Source organism: Staurois parvus, unplaced genomic scaffold, assembly GCF_062004578.1.
Source record: "Staurois parvus isolate SC_StPar_1 unplaced genomic scaffold, SC_StPar_1.0 ptg000325l, whole genome shotgun sequence".
Taxonomy (NCBI): domain Eukaryota; kingdom Metazoa; phylum Chordata; class Amphibia; order Anura; family Ranidae; genus Staurois; species Staurois parvus.
This window is the reverse complement of record NW_028318121.1, coordinates 197,215-218,239: the sequence shown is the minus strand read 5'-3', so window position 1 is coordinate 218,239 and position 21,025 is coordinate 197,215. Positions and strand designations below refer to the sequence as shown.

The following is a 21,025-nucleotide window of genomic DNA, read 5'->3' as shown; positions in this document are numbered from 1 at the left end:
CAGAACCGGGGGCTATGGATGCAATCGGCGGCAGAGGAGCCATCTGACTTCTTCCGGCGTACGGACCTGGCAGTGAAAGGGTTAAACATTTGGCTGCATTCTATCCCCGGTGTCAGAGACTTTCACTGTCACTTTGCTTTCTGCTGTCAGCCATGGTATCTGCTGATCTGAGCCTCTCTGAGAGGATGCAGCCACTCTGATTGGCTGTGGCAGGACAGGTAGCCAAGCTTAGCAGGGACTAGCCATCAGCTGATTATATCATTCATCAGGTGAGGATGGCCGACGTCTATAGTACTCTATAGTCCTGTGCAGGAACAAGGACAGAACAGGGCGCCTGCTGGTGGGACTACAAGATACAGAACAGCTTTGCATGTTAGGCTGCATTAGGGTGGCCACCTCACCCCTTTACACCCGAACACATATGAATGACACAGGTTCTGGGGCTAATTGAATGCAGATAAGGCATCAAGTGAGTGGAATTCCCACCTTCATCAGCCCCAGAACCTGTGTAACTAATATGTGTTCGAGTGTAAAGGGGTGAGGTGGCCCCCCTAGGCTGCATTCACACTTCAGGGTTTTGTAGCTTGAAGATCGAAGATCCAAGAAAGTTCAAACTGAAAAAATGACTTGTTCTCTATGGTGCTTCTTCACACCTGATCACTGGAACAGGCGCCATCAAGAACAATTGATTTTGTAAGTTTGAGTGTTTTTGGATCTTGGATCTTCAAGCTACAAAACCCTCCAGTGTGAATGCAGCCTTAGAGTTGTACAACTACCAGTGAGGACGTATCGGCTTGTCTGCTGGTCTGTAGGACTACAAGGGGCAGCTTAGTAGAAGTTTTATTGCTTTAATCTGTGACAGTTTCAATCTGTTTTTGCATGCCTGTTCACTTGTATGGAAAGAGAATCAGTTCTGAACGAACGTTTGTTGACCCCGGCCCTAATTTTCACCAAAGTGTCCGATATTTTCCTGAGACAGACACATTGTTCTGCAGGAGATTCTTTCAATATTGGTGTCCCTCCATATAATGAATCCTATGAACAAAGTACAAGTCACAGCCCAGCCTCGCCCTGTGTAGGAGGAAGTGACACCTCCCAGCTGCATTCTTCCCCGGTGTCAGAGACTTTCATTTCTCCTACTGTCAGCGATGGCGTCTGCTAATCTGAGAGCCGAGCTGGAATGTTCCGTCTGTCTGAACATTTATACAGATCCTGTAATGCTGAGATGTGGTCACAACTTCTGCCGGGTCTGTATTGATCGTGTTCTGGATACACAGGAGGGGTCTGGAGGACATTCCTGTCCTGAATGCAGAGAGAAGTTTCCGGATCGTCTTGCACTGCACAGGAACATAACACTGCGTAACATAGTGGAGAATTTCCTGTCTGCTCAGCCTGATCAGGAGGAGTCCGGGGTCTTCTGTACTCACTGTGTGGACTATCCTGTACCTGCTGTTAGATCCTGTCTGCTCTGTGAGGTTTCTCTGTGTGATAAACACCTGAGAGTCCACAAAAAGTCCCCAGAACACATCTTATGTGACCCCACCTTGTCCATGGAGAGCAGGAAATGCTCCGTCCATAAGAAGATCCTGGAGTATTACTGCACTGAGGATGAGACCTGTATCTGTGTGTCCTGCACTTTGGCTGGAGAACATCGAGGACACCAGGTGGAGATGCTGGATGAGGCTTCTGAGAAGAAGAAGGAGACACTGAGGAACGTTCTGCAGAAACTTCTGACAAAGAGAGAGGAGATGGAGGAAAGAGTCCAGAGTCTGCAGGAACACAGGAGGAAAGTAGAAGAAGAAGCAGCTGGTGACACCGAGAGATTCACTGCCCTGTTTAGAGATCTCAGGAGACGTCTGGAGGACCTGGAGAAGAGAGTCCTGAGGGAAATCTCCGGGAGGGCAGAGCGGGTCTCCATCTTCATCCGGGATCTGGAAATAAAGAAGGAGGAGCTGTCCAGGAAGATGCGTGACATTGAGGAGCTGTGTAACATGACGGATCCACTGACTGTCCTACAGGAATCAGACACAGGTGACTTGTGTGATACTGAGGATGGAGATAATGAGGACAGAGAGAGACATGAGGAACTCCTCCATGATGGAGGGGGGCTGGATGTGGCTGGGATATCACACACATTACACACATTATCTGATATAATAACAGAGGGAAATGTATCCTTCTATATACAGGGAGCTGAGGACTAGAGATGAGCGAAGAAATGAAAAATTCGATTCGACTGATTCGGCGAATTCGTGGACAATATTCGATTCGAGTCGAATAAATTCGCTGTGAATTTAACTTAAAAAAGGGTGTTTCTAGGCTTCAGAGAGACTTAATATTAGTGCAGAACACTGTACCTTTAATTTAAATGCCCTTGGAGTCTGCTGGGGAAGAGAAATAATACTGTCTGTCAGTATGACATGCAGATGAGTGCCGTCGATCTTAGAATCACCGCACACTTCACTCCTTTGGCCAGTCACGGGGCCAAAACCAGTGTTTGGAGCCACAGTGTGGCGGTGGAGGCAGCAGCAATGGGAGGCCATACAGCAACCTATGACAAAATGGAAACGAGCAGGAGCGTGAGGAGACCTGAAAGTGGCACATGGCAGAGTGGGAGCAATGGGAGGCGGTACAGGGACCCAGGTCACACTGTGGGCCCAGCAGCAGCGTGACCAGGCGGTACGGGGGCCCATGGCCGATATGGGGCTTGGTGGCACCTATGGAAGGCCTGTAATCTGCCAGCAACCTATGACAAAATGGACAACCGCAGGAGTGTGAGGAGATTTCAAAGTGGCACATGGCAGAGTGGAAGCAATGGGAGGCCGTACAGGGACCCAGGTCACACTGTGGGACCAGCATCAGCGTGAACAGGCGGTACGGGGGCCCATGGCCGATTTGACCTCATTCATCCCATAGTCCTGCCGACTCACGAATAGCGTGGCCTCCTCAAAGGGCCTGAGCAAGCGCAGGTGTCACACATGAGCTGACAATGGCTGACATCTAAGTTACACAGGGAGTACCTTTATCCGCTTTTAACATCAGGAAATCTGTGATGGCCTTTAGCTGTTCGTAAAGGCGGTCTAACATATGTAGGGTTGAATTACACCTTGTTGCAACGTCACAGCATGAGGAGTCGGTACGGGGGCCCATGGCAGATTACATGTCTGGCAGCAGCAATGGGAGGCCCGTAATCTGCCAGCACCCTATGTCAAAAAATTTAACACACCAGCAGTGTGAAGAGACCTGAAAGTGGCACATGGCAGCAGAGTGTGGCGATGGAGACAGCAGCAATGGGAGGCCGTACAGGGACCCATGACAGACTCTGGACTTGGCAGCAGCATGAGGAGGCGGTATATAGGGGCCCATGGCAGATTAGGGGCCTGGCAGCAGCTATGTGAGGCCCGTAATCTGCCTGCACCCTATGTCAAAAAATTAAACACACCAGCAGTGTGAAGAGACCTGAAAGTGGCACATGGCAGAGTGTGGCGATGGAGACAGCAGCAATGGGAGGCCGTACAGGGACCCATGACAGACTCTAGACTTGGCAGCAGCATGAGGAGGCGGTATATAGGGGCCCATGGCAGATTAGGGGCCTGGCAGCAGCTATGTGAGGCCCGTAATCTGCCTGCACCCTATGTCAAAAAATTTAACACACCAGCAGTGTGAAGAGACCTGAAAGTGGCACATGGCAGCAGAGTGTGGCGATGGAGACAGCAGCAATGGGAGGCCGTACAGGGACCCATGAGAGACTCTGGACTTGGCAGCAGCATGAGGAGGCGGTATATAGGGGCCCATGGCAGATTAGGGGCCTGGCAGCAGCTATGTGAGGCCCGTAATCTGCCTGCACCCTATGTCAAAAAATTTAACACACCAGCAGTGTGAAGAGACCTGAAAGTGGCACATGGCAGCAGAGTGTGGCGATGGAGACAGCAGCAATGGGAGGCCGTACAGGGACCCATGACAGACTCTAGACTTGGCAGCAGCATGAGGAGGCGGTATATAGGGGCCCATGGCAGATTAGGGGCCTGGCAGCAGCTATGTGAGGCCCGTAATCTGCCTGCACCCTATGTCAAAAAATTTAACACACCAGCAGTGTGAAGAGACCTGAAAGTGGCACATGGCAGCAGAGTGTGGCGATGGAGACAGCAGCAATGGGAGGCCGTACAGGGACCCATGAGAGACTCTGGACTTGGCAGCAGCATGAGGAGGCGGTATATAGGGGCCCATGGCAGATTAGGGGCCTGGCAGCAGCTATGTGAGGCCCGTAATCTGCCTGCACCCTATGTCAAAAAATTTAACACACCAGCAGTGTGAAGAGACCTGAAAGTGGCACATGGCAGCAGAGTGTGGCGATGGAGACAGCAGCAATGGGAGGCCGTACAGGGACCCATGAGAGACTCTGGACTTGGCAGCAGCATGAGGAGGCGGTATATAGGGGCCCATGGCAGATTAGGGGCCTGGCAGCAGCTATGTGAGGCCCGTAATCTGCCTGCACCCTATGTCAAAAAATTTAACACACCAGCAGTGTGAAGAGACCTGAAAGTGGCACATGGCAGCAGAGTGTGGCGATGGAGACAGCAGCAATGGGAGGCCGTACAGGGACCCATGACAGACTCTAGACTTGGCAGCAGCATGAGGAGGCGGTATATAGGGGCCCATGGCAGATTAGGGGCCTGGCAGCAGCTATGTGAGGCCCGTAATCTGCCTGCACCCTATGTCAAAAAATTTAACACACCAGCAGTGTGAAGAGACCTGAAAGTGGCACATGGCAGCAGAGTGTGGCGATGGAGACAGCAGCAATGGGAGGCCGTACAGGGACCCATGAGAGACTCTGGACTTGGCAGCAGCATGAGGAGGCGGTATATAGGGGCCCATGGCAGATTAGGGGCCTGGCAGCAGCTATGTGAGGCCCGTAATCTGCCTGCACCCTATGTCAAAAAATTTAACACACCAGCAGTGTGAAGAGACCTGAAAGTGGCACATGGCAGCAGAGTGTGGCGATGGAGACAGCAGCAATGGGAGGCCGTACAGGGACCCATGAGAGACTCTGGACTTGGCAGCAGCATGAGGAGGCGGTATATAGGGGCCCATGGCAGATTAGGGGCCTGGCAGCAGCTATGTGAGGCCCGTAATCTGCCTGCACCCTATGTCAAAAAATTTAACACACCAGCAGTGTGAAGAGACCTGAAAGTGGCACATGGCAGCAGAGTGTGGCGATGGAGACAGCAGCAATGGGAGGCCGTACAGGGACCCATGAGAGACTCTGGACTTGGCAGCAGCATGAGGAGGCGGTATATAGGGGCCCATGGCAGATTAGGGGCCTGGCAGCAGCTATGTGAGGCCCGTAATCTGCCTGCACCCTATGTCAAAAAATTAAACACACCAGCAGTGTGAAGAGACCTGAAAGTGGCACATGGCAGAGTGTGGCGATGGAGACAGCAGCAATGGGAGGCCGTACAGGGACCCATGACAGACTCTAGACTTGGCAGCAGCATGAGGAGGCGGTATATAGGGGCCCATGGCAGATTAGGGGCCTGGCAGCAGCTATGTGAGGCCCGTAATCTGCCTGCACCCTATGTCAAAAAATTTAACACACCAGCAGTGTGAAGAGACCTGAAAGTGGCACATGGCAGCAGAGTGTGGCGATGGAGACAGCAGCAATGGGAGGCCGTACAGGGACCCATGAGAGACTCTGGACTTGGCAGCAGCATGAGGAGGCGGTATATAGGGGCCCATGGCAGATTAGGGGCCTGGCAGCAGCTATGTGAGGCCCGTAATCTGCCTGCACCCTATGTCAAAAAATTTAACACACCAGCAGTGTGAAGAGACCTGAAAGTGGCACATGGCAGCAGAGTGTGGCGATGGAGACAGCAGCAATGGGAGGCCGTACAGGGACCCATGAGAGACTCTGGACTTGGCAGCAGCATGAGGAGGCGGTATATAGGGGCCCATGGCAGATTAGGGGCCTGGCAGCAGCTATGTGAGGCCCGTAATCTGCCTGCACCCTATGTCAAAAAATTTAACACACCAGCAGTGTGAAGAGACCTGAAAGTGGCACATGGCAGCAGAGTGTGGCGATGGAGACAGCAGCAATGGGAGGCCGTACAGGGACCCATGACAGACTCTAGACTTGGCAGCAGCATGAGGAGGCGGTATATAGGGGCCCATGGCAGATTAGGGGCCTGGCAGCAGCTATGTGAGGCCCGTAATCTGCCTGCACCCTATGTCAAAAAATTTAACACACCAGCAGTGTGAAGAGACCTGAAAGTGGCACATGGCAGCAGAGTGTGGCGATGGAGACAGCAGCAATGGGAGGCCGTACAGGGACCCATGAGAGACTCTGGACTTGGCAGCAGCATGAGGAGGCAGTATATAGGGGCCCATGGCAGATTAGGGGCCTGGCAGCAGCTATGTGAGGCCCGTAATCTGCCTGCACCCTATGTCAAAAAATTTAACACACCAGCAGTGTGAAGAGACCTGAAAGTGGCACATGGCAGCAGAGTGTGGCGATGGAGACAGCAGCAATGGGAGGCCGTACAGGGACCCATGACAGACTCTAGACTTGGCAGCAGCATGAGGAGGCGGTATATAGGGGCCCATGGCAGATTAGGGGCCTGGCAGCAGCTATGTGAGGCCCGTAATCTGCCTGCACCCTATGTCAAAAAATTAAACACACCAGCAGTGTGAAGAGACCTGAAAGTGGCACATGGCAGCAGAGTGTGGCGATGGAGACAGCAGCAATGGGAGGCCGTACAGGGACCCATGACAGACTCTAGACTTGGCAGCAGCATGAGGAGGCGGTATATAGGGGCCCATGGCAGATTAGGGGCCTGGCAGCAGTTATGTGAGGCCCGTAATCTGCCTGCACCCTATGTCAAAAAATTTAACACACCAGCAGTGTGAAGAGACCTGAAAGTGGCACATGGCAGCAGAGTGTGGCGATGGAGACAGCAGCAATGGGAGGCCGTACAGGGACCCATGACAGACTCTAGACTTGGCAGCAGCATGAGGAGGCGGTATATAGGGGCCCATGGCAGATTAGGGGCCTGGCAGCAGCTATGTGAGGCCCGTAATCTGCCTGCACCCTATGTCAAAAAATTTAACACACCAGCAGTGTGAAGAGACCTGAAAGTGGCACATGGCAGCAGAGTGTGGCGATGGAGACAGCAGCAATGGGAGGCCGTACAGGGACCCATGAGAGACTCTGGACTTGGCAGCAGCATGAGGAGGCGGTATATAGGGGCCCATGGCAGATTAGGGGCCTGGCAGCAGCTATGTGAGGCCCGTAATCTGCCTGCACCCTATGTCAAAAAATTAAACACACCAGCAGTGTGAAGAGACCTGAAAGTGGCACATGGCAGAGTGTGGCGATGGAGACAGCAGCAATGGGAGGCCGTACAGGGACCCATGACAGACTCTAGACTTGGCAGCAGCATGAGGAGGCGGTATATAGGGGCCCATGGCAGATTAGGGGCCTGGCAGCAGCTATGTGAGGCCCGTAATCTGCCTGCACCCTATGTCAAAAAATTAAACACACCAGCAGTGTGAAGAGACCTGAAAGTGGCACATGGCAGCAGAGTGTGGCGATGGAGACAGCAGCAATGGGAGGCCGTACAGGGACCCATGAGAGACTCTGGACCTAGCAGCAGCATGAGGAGGCGGTATATAGGGGCCTATGGCAGATTAGGGGCCTGGCAGCAGCTATAGGAGGCCCGTAATCTGCCAGCACCCTATGTCAAAAAATTAAACACACCAGCAGTGTGAGGAGACCTGAAAGTGGCACATGTTTGAGGCATGATTCATGGCGGATTTAGTCAGTTGTGTCAGGAACTGGTGGTTTGAAATCCAGACTAATCCACGCCTGATTCATTTTCACAAACGTGAGTCTCTCCACACTTTGGGTGGACAGTCGTGTCCTCCGCGGAGTTACAATACCTCCTGCCGCACTAAACACGCGCTCCGATGCCACGCTACTGGCCGGGCATGACAGCCTTTCAAGGGCAAATTCAGCTAGTTGGGGCCAAAGGTCAAGTTTCGTTGCCCAGTAGTCAAGGGGATTGTCTACCTCGGTTGGCAGGGTGCTGTCCAAGTAGGCCCAAGCCTGTTGTTTGAGCTCCTGCTCCAGGTCCACCTGATGCTGCTGCTGCTGCTGCGGCTGGTTAGTAGTTTCCTCACTGCGCTGGTGAAGAAAGCTACTCATCATCGACTGCAGACTGAGGCAGCCACTGCTGGTGGAGCTGCCACTGCTCCTACCACCCCACCCCTCCCCTGCTGCCATGCCAGCGGAACGCGAGCGCACAGGGCCCACAGTGTCTGAGGATGGACGTTGGCGCACAAATGCAGAGACCAACTGACTACATAGGTGGTTTTTATAGTACGTAATTTTGGCCTCCCTCTCAGCAGGTGTGAAAAAGGCCACCATTTTGGACCGGTAGCGAGGGTCCAACAAGGTGGACAGCCAAAAGTCATCCCTCTGTCTGATGGTTATTATTCGGCTGTCGCTACGCAAGCAACCGAGCATGCTATGGGCCATTTGTGCCAAGGAATGCGAGGGACTCCCTGCCTCCATCTCCACAGCATACTGCCACGGTGCGTCTGGGTCCTCTGTCTCCTCCTCCTCCTCCTCTACCAGATGCTCCTGCTCCTCCACTCCTGTCCGCTGAGTGGAAAAACCACCCATTTCACTCAATAATTCCTGAGCACAAATGTCCTCCTCTACCTCCTCCTCTTCTTCCTGTCCTGCCCCCACAGGGGTCATGTGGCGTTGAGATCTGTGCGCCACGTCTACCGCACCCTGACCAGCCATTGTTAACAGCATTTGTTCCAGGACGTGCAACAGAGGAATGACGTCGTTCATCCCATAGTCCTGCCGACTCACGAATAGCGTGGCCTCCTCAAAGGGCCTGAGCAAGCGGCAGGTGTCACGCATGAGCTGCCAATGGCTGACATCTAAGTTACACAGGGGAGTACCTTTATCCGCTTGTAACATCAGGAAATCGGTGATGGCCTTTCGCTGCTCGTAAAGGCGGTCTAACATGTGTAGGGTTGAATTCCACCTTGTTGCAACGTCGCAGATCAGGCGATGCTGTGGAATTCCGTTCTGCCGCTGCAGCTCAAGGAGGGTGTTCTTTGCGGTGTAGGAATGGCTGAAATGCATGCACAGTTTACGTGACATTTTAAGGATGTCTTGCAGTGGGATGGTGGATTTTAGGAACCGCTTGACAACCAGATTGAACACGTGAGCCATGCATGGCGCATGGCACAACCTTCCTTGACGCAGAGCAGACACCATGTTCTTTCCGTTGTCAGTCAACATGGTTCCGATTTTTAGTTTGCGCGGAGACAGCCATCTGTCGATTTCTCTGTTCATTACACTCAGCAGTTCCTCCCCTGTGTGACTACGTTCGCCAAGGCATACCAGGTGCAGCACAGCGTGACACCGTTGCGCCCTGCACATGTGATATGCCGGTCGGGTAATGGGACTTGGCACGGGGGTGGCGGCTGAGGACACGGCGGAAAAAGAGGTGGTAGAGGCGGACATGCTTGCTGGACCAAGGACGTGCAAACGTGGAGGCAAAAGCGTCGTGACCTGTCCAAGTTGCTGGTGCGGCTGTGCCGGCACCACGTTCACCCAGTGGGCCGTAAATGACATGTACTGTCCCTGACCGTAGTTACAGCTCCACACGTCGGCGCTGCCGTGCACTTTGGCAGAGACCGACATGCTCAAAGACTGGCCCACCATCTCTTCTACATGTGAATGCAGGGCTGGCACTGCCTTTTGGGCAAAGAAATGACGGCTTGGCACTCTCCACCGCGGCGCGGCACAAGCCATCATTTCTCGGAAAGGTGCTGAGTCCACCAGTTGGAAAGGGAGGGACTGCAGCACCAGCAACTTGGACAGGAGGACGTTCAGCTTTTGCACCGTCGGGTGCGTGCTCGCAAACTGTTGTCTCTTGGATACGGATTCCAAGAAAGACTGTTGACGGAATCCGAGAAGAGGAGTAGCAGGAGAAGGAGCATCTGAACGAGCGGAAGATGCCAATGAGCGACAACTCCCCTCAGCAGAGGTGTTGGAGCCTTGACTGGCTGATAGAGGGCGATTGACGACGTCGGGTGACGGAGCAAGTAACGGAGCGGGTGATGGAGCGGGGGCTGGGGCAGGCAGAACCGCCGTATGTTTATCACGGTTTTCCCAGGCCACCGAATGGTGACGCTGCATATGCTGACGCAACGCTGTAGTCCCAACATGGGCCCCCTGGCCACGCTTGCATTTCTGGCCACATAGTCGACATACGGCTACGTTTACTTCCTCGGGCGGCTTGAGGAAAAATTGCCACACCACCGAGTAGGAAACTTTGCCCCCGCTACTCTTCACTGGCTGACTGCTACTTCCTCCGTGCGCACCGGCACCACTACTGGCCGTGGTGGTAGGCTGCAGTGGAGCTGGTGCTCTACTCCGTGGACGTTTGGCTCCACTGACACTGATGCGACCCTGCTGCTGTCTCCTGGGCAACCCACCGACTGTTTTGCTCGCTGCCAAGCTGCCACCCTCTTCTCCTGATGATGCGGAAGAAATTGCCTGATGACGACGAGGCTGCCAAGTGCGATCAACCTCCTCATCATCAAGTAGGGTCTCCGCCTCACTACTAGCCCCCTCGGCTGCGTCTGGGTCAGGAGACAGACCTGTCTCTAGACCGGCTACCGAGCCACTCTCCTCGCCAGTACTTGTTCGCTTGGCTGCTGAAAAGGCCGATGTCTCCCCCCGTTCCTGACCGCCCTCTGTTAGCTCTTCCTCACTGTACAGTGGGGCTGAGCCCACAGCATGCGATACTTCGCTTGGTGAGGGAACAGCAAAGGACAGGGGCAGGTAGAGGACACGTGATTTCAGTGGGCTTGGTCCCGGGCCATGCCAACTAACGGTTGTGTCTGACGTACCCACCGACCGTTGGCTGTAGGTGTCAGAGGTGACCTGGGAAGAGGAAGACGACCGAGCCAACCAATCAATGACGGCAGGGTTGTCGGTGGAGACACGACCGCTGGATGACACCGGGAGCACTGGCCTCTGGCTGCGAATACTGCTGCCTCGACCCCTTCCTCTGCTGCCACGTCTGCTCGCTCCTAAAACATTGCCTCCTCTGCCACTCCTCTGCATGTTGTCTGACATACTATTTAATTCAACGATTAGGTGTCCCTGAGTAACAATTCTCTGGCACTCAGTAACAATTCTGTCTGTCCCTGAGTATGAATTCTGTGGCCCTGAGTAACAATTCTGTGTCTGTGCGAGTAACAATTCTGTGTCTGTGCGAGTAACAATTCTGTGTCTGTGCAAGTAACAATTTTGTGTCTGTGCGAGTAACAATTCTCTGGCACTCAGTAACAATTCTGTCTGTCCCTGAGTATGAATTCTGTGGCCCTGAGTAACAATTCTGTGTCTGTGCGAGTAACAATTCTGTGTCTGTGCAAGTAACAATTTTGTGTCTGTGCGAGTAACAATTCTCTGGCACTCAGTAACAATTCTGTCTGTCCCTGAGTAACAATTCTCTGGCACTCAGTAACAATTCTGTCTGTCCCTAAGTAACAATTCTCTGGCACTCAGTAACAATTCTGTCTGTCCCTGAGTATGAATTCTGTGGCCCTGAGTAACAATTCTGTGTCTGTGCGAGTAACAATTCTGTGTCTGTGCAAGTAACAATTTTGTGTCTGTGCGAGTAACAATTCTCTGGCACTCAGTAACAATTCTGTCTGTCCCTGAGTAACAATTCTCTGGCACTCAGTAACAATTCTGTCTGTCCCTGAGTAACAATTCTCTGGCACTCAGTAACAATTCTGTCTGTCCCTGAGTATGAATTCTGTGGCCCTGAGTAACAATTCTGTGTCTGTGCGAGTAACAATTCTGTGTCTGTGCAAGTAACAATTTTGTGTCTGTGCGAGTAACAATTCTCTGGCACTCAGTAACAATTCTGTCTGTCCCTGAGTAACAATTCTCTGGCACTCAGTAACAATTCTGTCTGTCCCTGAGTAACAATTCTCTGGCACTCAGTAACAATTCTGTCTGTCCCTGAGTATGAATTCTGTGGCCCTGAGTAACAATTCTGTGTCTGTGCGAGTAACAATTCTGTGTCTGTGCAAGTAACAATTTTGTGTCTGTGCGAGTAACAATTCTCTGGCACTCAGTAACAATTCTGTCTGTCCCTGAGTAACAATTCTCTGGCACTCAGTAACAATTCTGTCTGTCCCTGAGTAACAATTCTCTGGCACTCAGTAACAATTCTGTCTGTCCCTGAGTATGAATTCTGTGGCCCTGAGTAACAATTCTGTGTCTGTGCGAGTAACAATTCTGTGTCTGTGCAAGTAACAATTTTGTGTCTGTGCGAGTAACAATTCTCTGGCACTCAGTAACAATTCTGTCTGTCCCTGAGTAACAATTCTCTGGCACTCAGTAACAATTCTGTCTGTCCCTAAGTAACAATTCTCTGGCACTCAGTAACAATTCTGTCTGTCCCTGAGTATGAATTCTGTGGCCCTGAGTAACAATTCTGTGTCTGTGCGAGTAACAATTCTGTGTCTGTGCAAGTAACAATTTTGTGTCTGTGCGAGTAACAATTCTCTGGCACTCAGTAACAATTCTGTCTGTCCCTGAGTAACAATTCTCTGGCACTCAGTAACAATTCTGTCTGTCCCTGAGTAACAATTCTCTGGCACTCAGTAACAATTCTGTCTGTCCCTGAGTATGAATTCTGTGGCCCTGAGTAACAATTCTGTGTCTGTGCGAGTAACAATTCTGTGTCTGTGCAAGTAACAATTTTGTGTCTGTGCGAGTAACAATTCTCTGGCACTCAGTAACAATTCTGTCTGTCCCTGAGTAACAATTCTCTGGCACTCAGTAACAATTCTGTCTGTCCCTAAGTAACAATTCTCTGGCACTCAGTAACAATTCTGTCTGTCCCTGAGTATGAATTCTGTGGCCCTGAGTAACAATTCTGTGTCTGTGCGAGTAACAATTCTGTGTCTGTGCAAGTAACAATTTTGTGTCTGTGCGAGTAACAATTCTCTGGCACTCAGTAACAATTCTGTCTGTCCCTGAGTAACAATTCTCTGGCACTCAGTAACAATTCTGTCTGTCCCTGAGTAACAATTCTCTGGCACTCAGTAACAATTCTGTCTGTCCCTGAGTATGAATTCTGTGGCCCTGAGTAACAATTCTGTGTCTGTGCGAGTAACAATTCTGTGTCTGTGCAAGTAACAATTTTGTGTCTGTGCGAGTAACAATTCTCTGGCACTCAGTAACAATTCTGTCTGTCCCTGAGTAACAATTCTCTGGCACTCAGTAACAATTCTGTCTGTCCCTGAGTAACAATTCTCTGGCACTCAGTAACAATTCTGTCTGTCCCTGAGTATGAATTCTGTGGCCCTGAGTAACAATTCTGTGTCTGTGCGAGTAACAATTCTGTGTCTGTGCAAGTAACAATTTTGTGTCTGTGCGAGTAACAATTCTCTGGCACTCAGTAACAATTCTGTCTGTCCCTGAGTAACAATTCTCTGGCACTCAGTAACAATTCTGTCTGTCCCTGAGTATGAATTCTGTGGCCCTGAGTAACAATTCTGTGTCTGTGCGAGTAACAATTCTGTGTCTGTGCAAGTAACAATTTTGTGTCTGTGCGAGTAACAATTCTCTGGCACTCAGTAACAATTCTGTCTGTCCCTGAGTAACAATTCTCTGGCACTCAGTAACAATTCTGTCTGTCCCTGAGTAACAATTCTCTGGCACTCAGTAACAATTCTGTCTGTCCCTGAGTAACAATTCTCTGGCACTCAGTAACAATTCTGTCTGTCCCTGAGTAACAATTCTCTGGCACTCAGTAACAATTCTGTCTGTCCCTGAGTAACAATTCTCTGGCACTCAGTAACAATTCTGTCTGTCCCTGAGTATGAATTCTGTGGCCCTGAGTAACAATTCTGTGTCTGTGCGAGTAACAATTCTGTGTCTGTGCAAGTAACAATTTTGTGTCTGTGCGAGTAACAATTCTCTGGCACTCAGTAACAATTCTGTCTGTCCCTGAGTAACAATTCTCTGGCACTCAGTAACAATTCTGTCTGTCCCTGAGTAACAATTCTCTGGCACTCAGTAACAATTCTGTCTGTCCCTGAGTATGAATTCTGTGGCCCTAAGTAACAATTCTGTGTCTGTGCGAGTAACAATTCTGTGTCTGTGCAAGTAACAATTTTGTGTCTGTGCGAGTAACAATTCTCTGGCACTCAGTAACAATTCTGTCTGTCCCTGAGTAACAATTCTCTGGCACTCAGTAACAATTCTGTCTGTCCCTAAGTAACAATTCTCTGGCACTCAGTAACAATTCTGTCTGTCCCTGAGTATGAATTCTGTGGCCCTGAGTAACAATTCTGTGTCTGTGCGAGTAACAATTCTGTGTCTGTGCAAGTAACAATTTTGTGTCTGTGCGAGTAACAATTCTCTGGCACTCAGTAACAATTCTGTCTGTCCCTGAGTAACAATTCTCTGGCACTCAGTAACAATTCTGTCTGTCCCTGAGTAACAATTCTCTGGCACTCAGTAACAATTCTGTCTGTCCCTGAGTATGAATTCTGTGGCCCTGAGTAACAATTCTGTGTCTGTGCGAGTAACAATTCTGTGTCTGTGCAAGTAACAATTTTGTGTCTGTGCGAGTAACAATTCTCTGGCACTCAGTAACAATTCTGTCTGTCCCTGAGTAACAATTCTCTGGCACTCAGTAACAATTCTGTCTGTCCCTGAGTAACAATTCTCTGGCACTCAGTAACAATTCTGTCTGTCCCTGAGTAACAATTCTCTGGCACTCAGTAACAATTCTGTCTGTCCCTGAGTAACAATTCTCTGGCACTCAGTAACAATTCTGTCTGTCCCTGAGTAACAATTCTCTGGCACTCAGTAACAATTCTGTCTGTCCCTGAGTAACAATTCTGTCTGTCCCTGAGTATGAATTCTGTGGCCCTGAGTAAGAATTCTCTGGCACTCAGTAACAATTCTGTCTGTCCCTGAGTAACAATTCTCTGGCACTCAGTAACAATTCTGTCTGTCCCTGAGTAAAAATTCTGTGGCCCTAATAACGTTTCTGTGGCCCTAAGTAACAATTCTCTGGCACTGAGTGAAAATTCTGTCTGTCCCTGAGTATGAATTCTGTGGCCCTAACTAGCGTTTCTTTGTCCCTAAATAACGATTCTGTGGCCCTCATTAACAAGTCTGTGTCCCTGAGTAATGGTTCTCTGTCCCTAAGTAACTTTTCTCTGTCCCCAATTCTCGTTTCTGTGGCCCTAACTCTGTCCCTGTCCCTAGTACAGAGCGGTCTGCCTCTGTTCAATGACTGCAGGCAAATGAAGATTTCCAAAATGGCCGCTATATATACCTCGACCATTACACAGTGCTGGCTGGCTGGCTGCTGATTGGCTGATGCGATCACATGTCATTGAGGAATGCATTATGGGGCAGCGCGCCTTGTCTGCGCGCCTTCCCCGACATCCCCGCTCCGTCGCCGCACATGTCAGCCGCCATTTTCGGAAAAATTTCGATTCGCGCGTCCGAATTAGGCTGTTTTTCGGATTCGGCACGAATCGAAATTTTTCCGATATTCGACTCGAATTCCACTTCGGATACTTCGATTCGCTCATCTCTACTGAGGACATATTACTGGATGGAAACACAGCTCATAATACTCTACATATATCAGATGACAGGAAAACTGTATCCAGGTCAGATAGAAACCAGAATCGTCCAGAAACACCAGAGAGATTTCAGGATTATTCTCAGGTGTTGAGCAGTCGGAGTTTCTCCTCAGGGAGACATTACTGGGATATGGATATCGGGGGGTCAGATATATGGGGAGTCGGGATGTGTTACCCCAGTATAGACAGGAGAGGAGGGCAGTCACAGATTGCATGGAATAGCAAGTCCTGGGGTTTGTACAGGAATGGTAATCAGTGTGGGGTGATACATGACAGTAATAAGACCCTCTTACCCCCCAATCCCTCCAGTACCAGAGTCAGGATAGATCTGGATTATGAGGCCGGGTGGATCTCCTTTTATGATCTGTGTGACCCGATCCGACACCTCCACACCTTCACCACCACCTTCACTGAGCCCCTCCATGCCGGGATAGGTGTATGGAGAGGTTGTATAAAGATCTGTGGGGGGAATCGGGGAAAGTGAGAACTCCGCCCAGAGTGGTGACATCACAGGGAGGGGGGACGGGATTGGTGGAACATTCAGCCAATAGTCCTGCAGTGTTTTCTATGATCCATATATTACTGTGAGACGTCTCTATTTCTCCCTCACAGATGTCTATGATTGGCTGGAAGAACTGTCCAATTATAGTGAAGGCTTTTCTCTATTGGTCAGCGAGGAGCATGTGATCTATCTATCTATCTATCTATCTATCTATCAGGGGTGGACTGATCATTCGGGGACTAAGGCACTGCCCGAGGGCCCGGGGTCAGTAGAGGGCCCCATGAGAGGTTCTGTCCATCCCCTGGATGTGCCCGAAATGCTGCCACTGATATCCGTACACTGACTATTCCCTGTATATAACACTGATATCTGTACACTGACTATTCCCTGTATATAACACTGATATCCGTACACTGACTATTCCCTGTATATAACACTGATATCCGTACACTGACTATTCCCTGTATATAACACTGATATCCGTACACTGACTATTCCCTGTATATAACACTGATATCCGTACACTGACTATTCCCTGTATATAACACTGATATCCGTACACTGACTATTCCCTGTATATAACACTGATATCCGTACACTGACTATTCCCTGTATATAACACTGATATCCGTACACTGACTATTCCCTGTATATAACACTGATATCCGTACAATGACTATTCCCTGTATATAACGGTGATATCCGTACACTGACTATTCCCTGTATATAACACTGATATCCGTACACTGACTATTCCCTGTATATAACACTGATATCTGTACACTGACTATTCCCTGTATATAACACTGATATCCGTACACTGACTATTCCCTGTATATAACACTGATATCTGTACACTGACTATTCCCCGTATATAACACTGATATCCGTACACTGACTATTCCCCGTATATAACACTGATATCCGTACACTGACTATTCCCTGTATATAACACTGATATCCGTACACTGACTATTCCCTGTATATAACACTGATATCTGTACACTGACTATTCCCTGTATATAACACTGATATCTGTACACTGACTATTCCCTGTATATAACACTGATATCCGTACACTGACTATTCCCTGTATATAACACTGATATCCGTACACTGACTATTCCCCGTATATAACACTGATATCCGTACACTGACTATTCCCTGTATATAACACTGATATCCGTACACTGACTATTCCCTGTATATAACACTGATATCTGTACACTGACTATTCCCTATATATAACACTGATATCCGTACACTGACTATTCCCTATATATAACACTGATATCCGTACACTGACTATTCCCTGTATATAACACTGATATCTGTACACTGACTATTCCCCGTATATAACACTGATATCCGTACACTGACTATTCCCCGTATATAACACTGATATCCGTACACTGACTATTCCCTATATATAACACTGATATCCGTACACTGACTATTCCCTATATATATAACACTGATATCCGTACACTGACTATTCCCCGTATATAACACTGATATCCGTACACTGACTATTCCCTATATATATAACACTGATATCCGTACACTGACTATTCCCTGTATATAACACTGATATCCGTACACTGACTATTCCCTGTATATAACACTGATATCCGTACACTGACTATTCCCTGTATATAACACTGATATCCGTACACTGACTATTCCCTGTATATATAACACTGATATCCGTACACTGACTATTCCCTGTATATAACACTGATATCCGTACACTGACTATTCCCTGTATATAACACTGATATCCGTACACTGACTATTCCCTGTATATATAACACTGATATCCGTACACTGACTATTCCCTGTATATATAACACTGATATCCGTACACTGACTATTCCCTGTATATAACACTGATATCCGTACACTAACTATTCCCTGTATATAACACTGATATCTGTACACTGACTATTCCCTGTATATAACACTGATATCTGTACACTGACTATTCCCTGTATATAACACTGATATCCGTACACTGACTATTCTCTATATATAACACTGATATCCGTACACTGACTATTCCCTGTATATAACACTGATATCCGTACACTGACTATTCCCTGTATATAACACTGATATCCGTACACTGACTATTCCCTGTATATAACACTGATATCTGTACACTGACTATTCCCTGTATATAACACTGATATCCGTACACTGACTATTCTCTGTATATAACACTGATATCCGTACACTGACTATTCCCTGTATATAACACTGATATCTGTACACTGACTATTCCCTGTATATATAACACTGATATCCGTACACTGACTATTCCCTGTATATAACACTGATATCCGTACACTGACTATTCCCTGTATATAACACTGATATCCGTACACTGACTATTCCCTGTATATAACACTGATATCTGTACACTGACTATTCCCTGTATATAACACTGATATCCGTACACTGACTATTCTCTATATATAACACTGATATCCGTACACTGACTATTCCCTGTATATAACACTGATATCCGTACACTGACTATTCCCTGTATATAACACTGATATCCGTACACTGACTATTCCCTGTATATAACACTGATATCTGTACACTGACTATTCCCTGTATATAACACTGATATCCGTACACTGACTATTCCCTGTATATAACACTGATATCCGTACACTGACTATTCCCTGTATATAACACTGATATCTGTACACTGACTATTCCCTGTATATAACACTGATATCTTGAACATAGTGCAGAAAAATTCTGTGACAAACGCATGGAATGTGGGCAGTGCATAATGTAGGTGGGGCTTTGTGTGGGTGTGGCTTGAGTGTGGGTGGGGACACAGGGGGCCCCATGATCTCCTATTGCCCGGGAGCCCCATGATCTCCTATTGCCCGGGGGCCCCATGAGTTGTCAGTCCGCCCTGCTGTCTATCTATCTCTATAAAGTAGAACTAAAGACAAAACGTATTTTAGTATTGGATGGGTGGAGAGGGATTAGAACCCCGGCCAGGTTTTTATTGCTGTCTGGGCCCCCATTGGGGAGATTCGGCCTCTCTATTTGTCCTTGTAACCATTATCACCAGAAGTAACAATGAAACAAATGTTGGGTTGTCACCAGAACAGGAATAGAGGGGAAATCTTCCAGTGGGGAGACTAGTTCTGGTGATCAGCAGGGATTCTCTCACTTTTCAGCAATTGTCTGTCATTTCCTGTTGTGGCGATGGGACAGGAAGTGAGGAGAAATCTCCCCAATGGAACACAGATGTAATACAAGCCTGGCAGGGGGTAGAACCCTTTCTTGCTTCATCCAAAATAAAAAAAAGTTTTGCCTTTAGTTCTACTTTAATTTTGTAAACAGGAAGTGACGATGTAATACCAGCATTTTCCCTTCCCCCACCCCTCCCCCTATGTTCTGCCCCTCCTCATGGTGGCGCTATGTCCATCCATGATCGCACACAGAGGATGGAGATGATCCATCAGTACAGAGGATGCAGTGCTGCCATTGTGATGGGATAGGATGGGGTCACCCCTACATCTAGGAGAGGTCACATGACACCATATGGGGTGAGGGGACTGGGAAGGACAGAAGTGAGGTCTGGTAGATGGTGGTGGGTGATGAGCTCAGTCTGTACTGGGGGGACTCATGGAGATCGGCTCCATCACACAACAAGAGGGGGAGGGGAGAGGGCCTTTTCTGCAGAGGGGGGGAAGGGTGACCATAGAGCAGGTTGGGGGGCAGAGGAAGAGGACCGGCATAACCCGGTGTGTGTCTGTACAGAGCAGCATAGAGCTCCCACCTTCCCCAGGATGTACAGGACATAAAAAGGAGACACATACTGCTAATATATCATCACACACTAACCTGTCTGCATCCTACAGAGTTCTATTCTAGGAATCTGCATGGAGGAAGTATGGTGGCAGCCATTGCTAACTACTTCTAAAGAATACTAGTTCCCTGGCTGTCATTCTGATCCAACGCCTTCTGTACTTTCTATGTCAGACCACCTGGAAGAAGTATTCAGACTCGGAGTTCTGACTTAACTCTGATTTCCTGATCTGCATGATTGTTCCAGGTCAGTGTCCCCAAATACTGAGTCCACAGACAGCCAGGAGAAGAGCATTTTCAGAAGACATCCAGCAATGGCCCCTCCATATTCCCCCCAGTACAGGTGTCATTTATGTCACAGCCGGGGACATTCTTCTCGCATCGTTTGTTTTCATTTTCCCCGAATACAAAATGCTGAATGATAATCTACAATGTCTTTTGTTGGTTTTATTCATTTTCTGGAAGATTTAAAAATGAATAAATTGATCTTTTCTGTCACTTTTCTTATTACTTATTGTATGAAATATTCATTTTATAAATCAGCATTTAATCCCGGCTCCTCCATGACACCGTGTTACAGAGAATTCTGGGCTTTCCGATAAGACAGCCCAGCACTAGCTGGTCTGGGGACAGAGATGACAGCGCCAACGTGGTCTTATCATCTTCTGGAATGAGGTCGGTGTGGCCCTCAGTAGATGTAATGTGGCCCCAGTGAGGTCTTATTCCACTCAGCTCAGCCTCTTTCATGTAGATATGATGTGTTTGACCTCACTGGCCCAGTCAGCAGTCCAGGTGCTGTCATGTCCATCCTCTGATGTCCATCTGGGAGAGCCCAATGGTGGACATTGTCACAAGGGTCAGGAGGATGATGATAATCACAGTGAGTATGTTTCACCCACTGATCCCTAATACCAAGGAGGGATCCATCCATTGGCAGTAGACTTGAGCCTGTTGGCCTCCAACCAAGGT

General features: G+C 48.9%; 1 protein-coding gene across 1 annotated transcript; it reads left to right on the top strand.

The window, feature by feature from the left end:
• Positions 1–1,130: 1,130 nt before the first annotated feature.
• Positions 1,131–16,931, top strand: LOC149457329 (E3 ubiquitin-protein ligase TRIM39-like). The gene is made up of 3 exons (XM_089683859.1): positions 1,131–2,192; positions 10,432–10,437; positions 15,671–16,931. The coding sequence occupies exons 1-3, from the start codon at positions 1,149–1,151 to the stop codon at positions 16,196–16,198; spliced, it is 1,578 nt and encodes a 525-aa protein (XP_089539985.1). The 5' UTR covers positions 1,131–1,148; the 3' UTR covers positions 16,199–16,931.
• Positions 16,932–21,025: the final 4,094 nt, after the last annotated feature.